This window comes from Hippopotamus amphibius, chromosome 1 (assembly GCF_030028045.1).
Source record: "Hippopotamus amphibius kiboko isolate mHipAmp2 chromosome 1, mHipAmp2.hap2, whole genome shotgun sequence".
Taxonomy (NCBI): domain Eukaryota; kingdom Metazoa; phylum Chordata; class Mammalia; order Artiodactyla; family Hippopotamidae; genus Hippopotamus; species Hippopotamus amphibius.
This window is the reverse complement of record NC_080186.1, coordinates 167,553,664-167,566,144: the sequence shown is the minus strand read 5'-3', so window position 1 is coordinate 167,566,144 and position 12,481 is coordinate 167,553,664. Positions and strand designations below refer to the sequence as shown.

At 39.9% G+C, this 12,481-nt stretch overlaps 1 protein-coding gene and 1 pseudogene across 2 annotated transcripts in view; one reads left to right on the top strand and one right to left on the bottom strand.

The window, feature by feature from the left end:
- Positions 1 to 12,481, top strand: part of HSPA4 (heat shock protein family A (Hsp70) member 4) — a 57,295-nt gene that overhangs the window by 22,741 nt on the left and 22,073 nt on the right. For both annotated transcript variants that reach the window (XM_057735170.1, XM_057735180.1), the window contains exons 5-7: positions 8,075 to 8,174; positions 8,834 to 8,967; positions 11,923 to 12,167. In XM_057735170.1, the coding sequence (XP_057591153.1) occupies positions 8,075 to 8,174; positions 8,834 to 8,967; positions 11,923 to 12,167 (479 nt within the window). The remainder of the gene's footprint in view (positions 1 to 8,074; positions 8,175 to 8,833; positions 8,968 to 11,922; positions 12,168 to 12,481) is intronic.
- On the bottom strand, positions 5,092 to 5,514 carry LOC130853408 (transmembrane protein 203-like; annotated as a pseudogene).

Below are 12,481 nucleotides of genomic sequence, written 5' to 3'. Positions count from 1 at the left end.
GAATGTTTGATAGAATTCGCCTGTGAATCCATCTGGTCCTGGGCTTTTGTGTGTTGGGAGATTTTTAATCACTGCCTCAATTTCTGTACTTGTGATTGGTCTGTTCATGGTTTCTATTTCTTCCTGGTTCAGTCTTGGAAGATTGTATTTTTCTAAGAATGTATCCATTTCTTCCAGGTTATCCAATTGATCGGCATATAGTTGCTTGTAGTAGTCTCTCGTGATGTTTTGTATTTCTGAGGTGTCCGTTGTGACTTCTCCTTTTTCATTTCTAATTCTGTTGATTTGCATCTTCTCCCTTTTTTTCTTGATGAGTCTGGCTAATGGTTTATCAATTTTGTTAATCTTCTCAAAGAACCAGCTTTTAGTTTTATTTATTTTTCTTATGGTTTCTTTCCTTTCTTTTTCATTTATTTCTGCTCTGATCTTTACGATTTCTTTCCTTCTGCTCACTTTGGGGTTTCTTTGTTCTTCTTTCTCTAGTTGTTTGAGGTGTAAGGTTAGGTTGTTTATTCGATCATTTTCTTGTTTCTTAAGGTAGGACTGTATTGCTATAAACTTCCCTCTTAGAACTGCTTTTGCTGCGTCCCATAGGTTTTGGGTTGTTGTGTTTTCGTTGTCATTTGTTTCTAGATACTTTTTGATTTCCTCTTTGATTTCTGTAGTGATTCCTTGGTTGTTTAATAGTGAATTGTTTAGCCTCCATGTGTTTGTATTTTTTGCAGTTTTTTTCCTGTAATTGATATCTAGTCTCATGGCGTTGTGGTCTGAGAAGATGCTTGATATGATTTCAATTTTCTTGAATTTGCTGAGGTTTGATTTGTGACCCAAGATGTGATCTATCCTGGAAAATGTTCCGTGTGCACTTGAGAAGAACGTGTAGTCTGTCGTTTTTGGATGGAATGTCCTATAAATATCAATGAAGTCGAGATGGTCTAATGTGTCATTTAAAGCTTGTGTGTCTTTATTTATTTTCTGTTTGGATGATCTGTCCATTGATGTAAGTGGGGTGTTCAAGTCTCCCACTATAATTGTGTTACTGTTGATGTCCCCTTTTATAGCTGTTAGCATTTGCCTTATGTATTGAGGTGCTCCTATATTGGGGGCATAGATATTTACCATTGTGATATGTTCTTCTTGGATGGATCCCTTGATCATTATGTAGTGCCCTTCCTTGTCTCTTTTAATAGTCTTTACTTTCAAGTCTAATTTGTCTGATATGAGTATTGCTACTCCAGCTTTCTTTTGACTTCCATTTGCATGGAATATCTTTTTCCATCCCTTCACTTTCAGTCTATATGTATCCCTTGGTCTGAAGTGGGTTTCTTGTAGGCAGCATATAGAAGGGTCTTGTTTTTGTATCCATTCAGCCAGTCTGTGTCTTTTGGTTGGAGCATTTAATCCATTGACATTTAAAGTGATTATTGACATGTGTGTTCCAATTACCATTTTCTTAATTGTTTTGGGTTTGTATTTGTAGGTGTTTTCCTTTTCTTGTGTTTCCTACTTAGAGAAGTTCCTTTAGCACTTGTTGTAAGGCTGGTTTGGTGGTGCTGAATTCTCTTAACTTTTGCTTGTCTGGAAAGCTTTTGATTTCTCCCTCAAATCTGAATGAGATTCTTGCTGGGTAGAGTATTCTTGGCTGTAGGTTTCTCTCTTTCAGGACTTTCAGTATATCCTGCCATTCCCTTCTGGCCTGCAGAGTTTCTGTAGAAAGGTCAGCTGTTATCCTGATGGGTTTTCCCTTATATGTTGTTTGTTGCTTTTCTCTTGCTGCTTTTAATATTTTTTCTTTGTGTTGAATTGTCGTTAGTTTGATTAATATGTGTCTTGGTGTATTTCTCCTTGGGTTTATTCTGTATGGGACTCTCTGTGCTTCTTGGACTTGGTTCATTATTTCCTTTCCCATGTTGGGGAAGTTTTCCACTAGAACCTCTTCAAATATTTTCACAGACCCTTTCTTGTTTTCTTCTTCTTCTGGGATGCCTATAATTCGAATGTTGGTACGTTTAAGGTTATCACTGAGGTCTCTGAGGCTGTCTTCTAGTCTTTTTATTTTTTTATCTTTTTCCTGCTCTGTGGCGTTTATTTCTTCCATTCTATCTTCCAACTCACTTATTCGTTCTTCTGCCTCAGTCATTCTGCTGGTTAGAGCATCTAGAGTATTTTTAATTTCAGTTATTTTGTTATCCATTGCTGTTTGTTTTTCTGAGTTCTTATGAACTGTTTCTTGTACTTTCTCTAATTTGTTATCGAGATTTTGTATCCTTTTTACTATCATGACTCTAAATTCTTTTTCAGGCATTTTTCCTATTTCCTCCTCATTTATTTGGTCTTGTGGGTTTTTTTCCTGCTCCTTTGCCTGCATGGTGTTTCTTTGTTTCCTCATGGTTGTCCAAGCTTTTGGGGTTGCTTGTCCTGGTGATAGAGGTGTTTATAGAAGACTGTCCAAGCCTCAGACTAATGTCCAAGTATTGGAGTAGACAAATATTCAGTCTAGGAAACACATACATGTATAAGACACACAATTATTGAATCCGTTAGGACATAAGGCTCTAGAAAGACCTGACAGAACCCCAGTGTGCTATCAGATATTCAGAGAGAAACCCAGCAGAAATTGACAACTGAAACAGAACAAATCAGAGACAAAAGCAAAAGCAAACAAACAACAAATAACACCCTACACATAGAAACATCAATCCAGGGAGATTTTGTAAGCTAGGATCAAATATAGAAATGAGCTGGAGTACCACCAGAGAGAATGGAGATTCTCAGAATGTAATTAGACAACTGTACTAAGAACTAAGATAAAGACAAAAGCCTAATATTAATACCAAGGCAGTGCATCATCTGGAGAATAGAGCAAGGAGTCTGAGCAGACCGATAGTGTTGCTTATAAGTATGTTAAGATAAAATACACTTAAAATGGCTGGAAGAAAGGGGAACAGAAGAGCGTAATGTGGTTGGAAATATGCAAAGAAAAAGAAAGGAATAGAAGTGTATAAAAGAAAGGGATGAAAGGAAAGTATGACAGATATTTTGTCCGTACTACCAAAAACTTAGCTAGATATAGAAGTATTTTAAAAGGCAAAAAAAAAAAAAAAAAAAAAAAAGAGTAAAAAATATCCTTATAAAATTATGTTGTAAAACTTGTAGATCCCTTAGGGCTAAGATCGTATTTAATAAATCAAAAAAAAAAAAAAAATCCAGAACTGATCCCCGAATGGACCAGTTCAATAGGTATTGATACTACTATTTCTGTTTCCTTAGCGTCTCAGCTGTAAGTGTCCTTTTCCTTGCCTTGGGTTTTTTTTTTTGCGTTATTCTGTGACCAGCAGAGGTTCCTTTATTGTTCGTCTGTAAGCCTCGGTGTGTGGGGAGGGAGAGGGTGCAATAGTGGCTCCTTCTCCTGGGAGGGAGTGAGCAGTGGCGCACTGTTGCTTCAGTCAGGCTTGGAGGTGCCTGTTGCAGAGGGCGCTGGTGGCTCAGGCGTACACAGAAAGTCTTAGAGTTGGGCCTCTCTCGGGGTTTTTTCTTTTTGATGCTGGTTTTTTTTTTTTTTTTCTCTCGGCAGCCTCCCTGCTGCTGGCGTTGCAAGGAGTTTTAATCTAGCCCCGCCCGAGCGCCTGAGGGTGCTTGTTATCCCTGAGCGCCTTATGTGGCCCCGCAGGGCGTCTCTCCGCTGCCTGTTGCAGAGGCGCAGAAAGAGAGAGAGAGGCTATGCGCGCGGCTCCTCCCCCCCGCCCGGGAGCCTGCAGCCTCCAGCCGCCATCATGGCCGGGCAGCTCTCAGGGATCGGCACTCCTCTCCGCGGACCTCCTCCCTCCTGTCCTCTCGGTCCGTCACCCTACCGGCAACAATGTTTCTCCCCCGAACCAGCTCTCCGGTTCCCACGCTCCCGCTCCTGGACCCTCCGTTCAGCCGCGGATCGATGTCTCGGTCCGGGAACGCTGAGCTGCGCTGCGGACCCTCCGTATGTTTCTCACTCCCTCCCGTCTGCCACAGCTCCGCCGCTTCACCCTCTTTGAGCCCTCGTAGATGCCTCCCTACCGGCTATGTCAGGTTCTCCGCAGCCCTTTCCGGTGTCCGAGGCCGTCTGCTGGTGTTCAGCTGGTTCTCTGTGGGAATGACTGTGTCCTTCCGTGCATTCCCAATGCATCTGTGGAGAGGGATGCACTCCACGTCTCTCTACTTCGCCGCCATCTTTTTCTCCCCCCATTTTTTTTAATTTTTATCTCAGCAGATATTCTCATATGGTACCTGACATCAAATCAAAGACCTCAGTCCTACAGATGGGCTGAGACCATTTGTAAACTTAACATTTGTAGGTCTCAATGCCTATGAGCATCAGAGCACCTGTTCCTCCCTCTGATCCCTTAGGGAGACCTAAATCTGTCTCAGGTGTGCTAACAGTGCTGGCCACAAGGTGGTTGAAAAGTCGTGGCACTGCAGTCTGCTGGGATAGGAAGCCAAGCAGCACCTTCAAAGAAAGTTCTTTTCAGGTCTCCAGCTAGGGTCCCAGTCATGCTTATTCAACATACTCTCCTCTGCTTGGGCTGGAATGAAGAAAGGACCACCCTTCCCAGTGGCACAGGGGAGGATTCACAAGCTGCTTTACAGTTTTTAGAGCTCAAGCATCTAAGGAAGTCTTGTCTCAGGGGATGGGGCAGTGAGCTCTAAGGTTGGTGGTGCTGACCAGGGGAAACCCCAGGTTCAGCTTGGCAGCCTTTACACAATGGGTACTTTCCCAGTATCCATGAAAATATTCAGAGCTCATCAGAACATTTTACTTATATGCAGTTTCCAACTGTCAGAGGAGTTCAGGAGTGTCTGGCCTGGGGCTCTTTATCAGGATCTCAATTCAGGATTAGCTATTCAAAGCATGAAGTAAGAGGGAATACATTTTAAGGATCAAGGTTGCTCTTTGTAGCCCTGCTGAGGGAGCTATTTCAGACATGATTGATATAGAGAAAAGTGGGTACATGGTACGGCACAAGCTGGTTTTCAGACCCAGACTTCTTAAGTGGTGTGATAGAAGTGAGACCTCAGGTTGGGGTTCAGCATTCTATCAGTAGCTTATCCTCTGCAAGGCTAGTTGACCCAGCAGGTGCAGATCGTGAGCAGCCGCAGGAGAATGAAGAAGAGACATAATCAGGCCAAACCAGAGCTCCCGAATCTGCTCCACTAGCTTCTGGTACAACAACATCTTGAAAATGAACTTGAGGCTAAGAACTGTGAAGACTCAGAAAAGGCTGAGCATGGCCAGCTGCTTCTCTCTGTCCTGGAAGAGATGTATGGAGACAATAGTGGGGGGGTAGTTGCTAAGCCCATCAGTGGTGAAGAAAGGCACAAACATGTCTCACCAGGAAAGTCTGAGAGACAGGGTGTCCACGTGCAGGGCCAGTAGCACAGAGAGAGCACCAACAGAACAGCAACAGGGCCAGCCAGGTGCGTGAAGATCTTAAAGGTAGTGAAGCCCAGACACTGTAACAGCTTTCAGAGCAATAAAAGCATCGTGAAGGTTGAGCAAGCCAGGGCCTGCGAGCGTCCCACCCACAAGGCTGCACTGCCTCCACTCCCCATGGGCCTTGCTGATGTCTGCCACTGTTGCCACCAGACGAGCCACAGGCAGAGGGCAGCCCTGCCTACTGCAGCCCTTGGCCCCCGGCATACTGCTGATCTCCCAGCCCTGGCCTGGGATCCAGGACTGGCCACCATCAGATGCCCACCTTGACCTGCCGGTTCTTTTGGGTTTTGTGTTATATTTAGAAAATCCTGTCTTTCTTTGACAGTGAAGATTCCCTTTCATTATGATACTCATGATTTTTAAAAAAACATTTAAATTTTTGATTTGAAATATATTTTGTTATTCGGTGTATAGTAGAGATGCAACTTTATTATTTTTAAATATGTATTTATGTATTTATTGACTGCGTTGGGTCTTCATTGCTGCACACGGACTTCAGTTTTGGTGAGCAGGGGTACTCTTGTGGTGCTTAGGCTTCTCTGGTTGCAGAGCTCGGGGCTCTAGGCAGGTGGGCTTCAGTGGTTGTGGTGCGTGGGCTCAGTAGTTGTGGTGCATGGACTCTGTAGCGCAGGCTCAGTAGTTGTGGTGCACGGGCTTAGTTACTCTGCGACATGTGGGATCTTCCTGGACCAGGGATCGAATCTGTGACCCCTGCATTGGCAGGGAGATTCTTTTTTTTTTTAAGAATTTTTATTGAGATACAGTTAACAGACAATGAACAGCATATATTTAGAGTGTACAATTTGGTGTCCAGATCTCCCAATTCATTCCCCCCCAACCCTCCCCACTTTCCCCACTTGGTGCCCATGTGTTTGTTCTCTACACCTGTGTCTCTATTTCTGCCTTGCAGTTCCCCTTTCATAGTTGTTAGCATTTGCCTTATGTATTGAGGTGCTCCTATATTGGGTGCATATATATTTATAACTGTTATCTCCTCTTCTTGGATGGATCCCTTGATCTTTATGTAATGTCCTTTCTTGTCTCTTGTAACATTTTTTATTTTAATGTCTGTTTTATCTGATATGACTGTTGCTACTCCAGCTTTCTTTTGATTTTCATTTGCATGGAATATCTTTTTCCATCCCCTCACTTTCCGTCTGTATGTGTCCCTAGGTCTGAAGTGGGTCTCTTGTAGACAGCATATATATGGGTCTTGTTTTTGTATCCATTCAGCCAGTCTGTGTCTTTTGGTTGGTGCATTTAGTCCATTTACATTCAAGGTAATTGTCAATATGTATGTTCCTGTTACCATTTTCTTAATTGTTTTGTTATTGTTTTTGTAGGTCCTTTTCTTCTCTTATGTTTCCCGCTTAGAGAAGTTCCTTTAGCATTTGTTGTAAGGCTGGTTTGGTGGTGCTGAAGTCTCTTAGCTGTTGCTTGTCTGTAAAGCTTTTGATTTCTCCCTTGAATCTGAATGAGATCCTTGCTGGGTAGAGTATTCTTGGTTGTAGGTTCTTCCCTTTCATCACTTTGAATATATCTTGCCACTCCCTTCTGGCTTGCAGAGTTTCTGCAGAGAAATCAGCTGTTAACCTGATGGGAGTTCCCTTGTATGTTATTTGTTGTTTTTCCCTTGTTGCTTTTAATAACATTTCTCTGTCTTTCATTTTTGTCAACTTGACTACTATATGTCTTGGCGTGTTTCTCCTTGGATTTATCCTGCTTGGGACTCTCTGTGCTTCCTGGACTTGGGTAGCTATTTCCTTTCCCATGTTAGGGAAGTTTTCAACTATAATCTCTTCCAGTATTTTCTCAGGTCCTTTCTCTCTCTCTTCTCCTTCTGGGACCCCTATAATGCGAATGTTGGTGTGTTTAACATTGTCCCAGAGGCCTCTTAGGCTGTCTTCAGTTCTTTTCATTCTTTTTTCTTTATTCTTTTCTGCATCAGTGATGATCACCATTCTGTCTTCCAGGTCACTTATTCGTCCTTCTGCCTCAGTTAATCTGCTGTTGGTTCCTTCCAGTGTATTTTTCATTTCAGTTATTGTGTTGCATATCTCTGTTTGTTTGTTCTTTAATTCTTCTAGGTCTTTGGTAAACTTTTTGATCTTTGCATCCAGTCTTTTTTCAAAGTTCTGGATCATCTTCACTATCATTATTCTGAATTCTTTTTCTATAAGGGTGCCTATCTCCTCTTCATTTAGTTGTTTTTCTGGGGCTTTATCCTGTCCCTTCATCTGGTACAAAGTCCTCTGCTTTTTCATTTTCTCTTTCTTTCTGTGGCTGTGGTTTTTCAGTTCCACAAGACGAAATACTGCTGATACTGCTTGATACTGCTGTCTGCCCTCTTTGTCGGCAGGCAGATTCTTAACCACTGTGCCACCAGGGAAGTCCAACTTTATTATTTTTTCTGTATGGCTGTCCATTTGTCCTAAGACTACTGAATAGTCAAAATTTTCCCTACTGATTTGAAATACTTCCTTGATCATATACAGAATAAATTGCTGTAGGTATTTGAGAGTGTTTCCAGATTTTACTGTTTTTTGACAGGTATATTTTAAATGAGGAATCTCCATAATATAGTAAACTTCCAAATTTTTTTTATAGGTTCCTTGTTTCTATACTGATGCAGAAAGACGATCAGTGATGGATGCAACACAGATTGCCGGTCTCAATTGCCTGCGATTAATGAATGAAACTACTGCAGGTAAGAGACTATTAACTGAAATTTTTGGCTTGTTCAATCTTGAAGGTTTAAAACCCTAGGGTTTCTTGTTCCCTGTTTAGCTTGGAGCATTTACCACCTGTGTGTCATGGTATTTTTGGATATTCTGTTATATTATATGAAGAATTCACCTTGCAAATTCTTTTTCTGTATCTTCATAGCACTTAAAGTCTGTATCTTCATAACACTTATTTAATTGCATGTTTGGGAAAGAAATGCATTTATTGTGTGTTTGGAACATTGCTTTGGTTTAAACACTGGATTTTTCTCCAGCTTGTGAACTGGTGGAGTCAGAGGGGTGGGGTGTAAAGCAGCATCTTAGGGGGCAGAATATATGTGAATGTTGAGATGGCACAAGGATAGTAGAAATATGGGAAAAAATGTTTGGAAGGGGGGGGAAGTAGTTTGGGGAAAAAATTGCCAAAGTTATTGGAATTGGAAATTGGAAACATAAGGAAGCCTAAGTGAATGTCAACATTTAACTCTTTGAAGTTAGTGTTCTTCATGAATAAATTATGCAAAGCTTATAAAGATTTTTAGTCTTTCATGCAGCTGTATAGTCTCTTTTTTCCTAGTTAAATGAATTTTAAGTTTACTACTTAAATGATAACATAATGTTGAATTTTTTTCTTATTGTGTAGTTGCTCTTGCATATGGAATCTATAAACAAGATCTTCCTGCCTTAGAAGAGAAACCAAGAAATGTTGTTTTTGTAGACATGGGGCATTCTTCTTATCAAGTTTCTGTATGTGCATTTAATAGAGGAAAACTTAAAGTAAGTATATTTTTTCCAGAAGACTGTATTACAAGTGTATGGTAATTAGGAATTTATGAGAGGCAACTTAAAATAATTGGTTAAAGAATTTTGTTTCACTAGTGGAAACTTGGTATGAGCCATCTGAATTAGAAATTAGGTATGTAGGGGTGGGGTGGAAGTCTTAAGCCCAAAATAGTTTATCAAGAGTTGATGTGGTATGAAGCAAAGAGCATAGACCTTGAGGAAAAAAAGCTCTTAGATTCCTGAGCCTATTTTTCTTATCTATAATGTGGGGAAAATATTGCTTGCCTTGCAGGCTTACTAGGAGGAATCTTTAACATGTAGTCCCTTCAGATATCTTACACTGAGGATTGAGGAGATGATAAAGGTTTAAGGTTTTGAGTGTTCTGGGAACAGGATGGAGTGACTGGAACTTGGGTGGCTAGAAAAAACCAGACTAGGAGGGATATTCTAGATGTCTGGAGACATTAGAGCTCTGGAGAAAGCAGTTTTGCATATAGAGAAGTCCAGCAGTGTTAATGGCAGAAAGGGACCAAGAGGGTGATCATGGTCACAGTTGAAAAATTTTTTAAAAAATATGTATCCACATTTCCTGTATTAGTCTCTTTATTAAGGTAAAATTTATGTAGAATGAAAGGTATAGATATTAGGTGTTCAGTTAATTTTTATTTAAAATTTTTTTAAATGAAAGTCTAGTTGATTTACAACGTGTTAGTTTCAGGTATGCAGCAGTGATTCAGTTTATATATATATATATATATATATATATATATATATATATATATATATATATATATATATATAATCAGATTCTTTTCCCCTTATACGTATTTGCAAAATATTGAGTATAGTTCCCTGTGCTATACAGTAGGTCCTTGTTGGTTATCTATTTTATTTATAGTAGTGTTAATCCCATGCTCCTAGTTTATCCTTCCCCCCTCCCCCTTTGGTAACCATAAGTTTGTTTCCTATGTCTGAGTCACAGTCGAATTTGCTGCTAGTTCCTCAGTGAGATATAAAATCAGTTATCTAGTTTGGTGATTTTATCTAGACTTTGCTTAAGAACCAAGGATATTTTGAGTATTTGCTTTAATTATTTGGGTTCTGTATCAAGGTTCTTTGTGCCAGTGTTACTGAAAGCTTGGCCTCTCTGTACACAAGTGCCAAATCAAATCCTGGAGACAGAGTTTTGGGTGAAGTAGAAAAGGATAGCTTTGTTGCTTTGGCAGGCAAAGGGAGATACACCAACTTCTGCCTCAGGAAAATCTGTGTCTCAACCCCAGAGGATCTGGTGAAGGGTTTTATAACAGTGGTTCGAAGGTGGGGTCTGACAAGATTAGGGTGTGAGCAGGGCTTGCCCTCCCTTAATCTTATCTCAGGTGGCCATCTCTTAATCTTGGTGAATTTCTCTGGTCCCTTTAATCTTGCCTCAGGTGGTTTCTTGGCTGTTCCTCCCTTGATTAGCAACTGTTCACATCTACCCTTTGGGCTCAGGGAAGGTCATGCTCAGGGAAGGTCAGGAGACTGGAATCTTGCCTATAGAAGTGATGGACAGAAGGAAGCCTCTGTGCCCAGGCCCCACTGCCCAGGCCCCACTCGGTTTCAGTGCCTGGGAGCCCCACAGGGCCCCACTCTTTTTCACCAGGTCTAAATTGGCTTTTTGACCCCCAATTTGGGGGTTGGTTGAGTAGGACTACCTATCCCAAAATAAGTATTTGTTAGGTTTGGAGGGCATTTTGAGTTTCTCTTTGTTAAAATCTTGTTTCTTTGAAAACTGGACTTGCCTCTACTTTATATTCTGATTTGTATCCATGGTTCGTGGGTTTTTTTTTTTTTTTTTTTTTTTACTATGAAGCAAATTTTTGGGATGGTTGGGAAATAAGAGGTTCGCAATTTTTACAGATATAAATGATGGACCAGGTGTTATTCTCAGTGTTTAAGCTTTACTTTTATCCATAATAAGATTATTTATAAATTCTATTTTGTACTCTCACCTTTTTAGACAGAAGATATTGGCTATTATTTGACTTTGGCTTTGAGTCTGATGTGTATTAGTTTCTGCTTCATTATCTGCTGTCACTTGTCAGTTTTCCAATTATAATTAAAATTTAATTATCAAAATACTTATAAAATCAAATTTGGAAATGTATAAAGAAAAGATATTCATGGTCTTAATACAGTTTGGTATATTTCATTCTAGTCTTTTATGAAAACAGAATTGGAATTACACAGAACTGTGTAATTCAGTTCTGTGTCTTCAGTTCTGTGTTTTTTTTTTTCTCCCATGAGTTCACTTATTAAGAAAAACTTCCTGAGGACATTTAATGTTTTTTTGAAGAGATTGTTTTAAGGGTGTGGTTCATCACTTATTTAGCCAGTCTTCTGTTATTGAATCTGATTAGATCTAGTTAGCTTAGTCTAATCTGCTAGAGATTTGGAAAAGGATAACCTAACCTAATTAGTCTTCTATGTTGAATACAAACAGATTGCTGTGAATTAAGGCTTTTTAGCATATTTTCTGGTGGTAAACTGCATAGAGCTAAATAAATAAACCTTTGGAGTTACGCAGTTCTGTGATAAGACTAGAACTGTAAGTGACATGTTAGTGTATTGGGCCTTGAATTATAATTGTTCGGTGTCTGATTGGTGTAATGGAGAAGGCATAGGTTTTGGAATTGAGATTGGGTTTTGAATTCTACTTCTACTACTTAATATCTTTGTGACCTGCAGATTATCTGATCTATCTAGGTCTGTAGCATCATCTGTAAATTGGGGATTACAATGTCTCTTTTCATAGTGATTGTAACATGATTAAATGATACATGCACATTGCCTTGTTTCAATCTTAATGTCCCTTCCCACCTTTTTTATTACAATTTACCAGTCAAATGTATATCATGATAAAATTTTAAATTGGTTAGTTTTTGAATTAATTATCATCTTTTTTCAAAGGTTCTGGCCACTGCATTTGACACAACACTGGGAGGCAGAAAATTTGATGAGGTGCTAGTAAATCACTTCTGTGAAGAATTTGGGAAGAAATACAAGCTAGACATAAAGTCCAAAATCCGTGCATTATTACGACTGTCTCAGGAGTGTGAGAAACTCAAGAAATTGATGAGTGCAAATGCTTCAGACCTTCCTTTGAGCATTGAATGTTTTATGAATGATGTTGATGTATCTGGAACTATGAATAGGTAACATATTAATATTTTGATGGTAAACTAAACTGTGATCTCCACTATATTAGCTTTAATTAGCTCATTATTGAAATCATCATGGTGGTTATGTGATAGCTTCAGTTCTGTAGGTAAAAATTAGAGGCAATTCAGGATCTTGCCTTTATTACATTTAAAAAGATTTTTATTATTTTTATGTTTTGGCTGCACGGCATGTAGAATCTTAGTTGCCTGACCAGGGATTGAACCCATGCCCCCAACATTGCAAGCGCGGAGTCTTAACCACTGGACCGCCAGGGAAGGCTTCATCTTGCCTTTGATGTGAAGCTTGG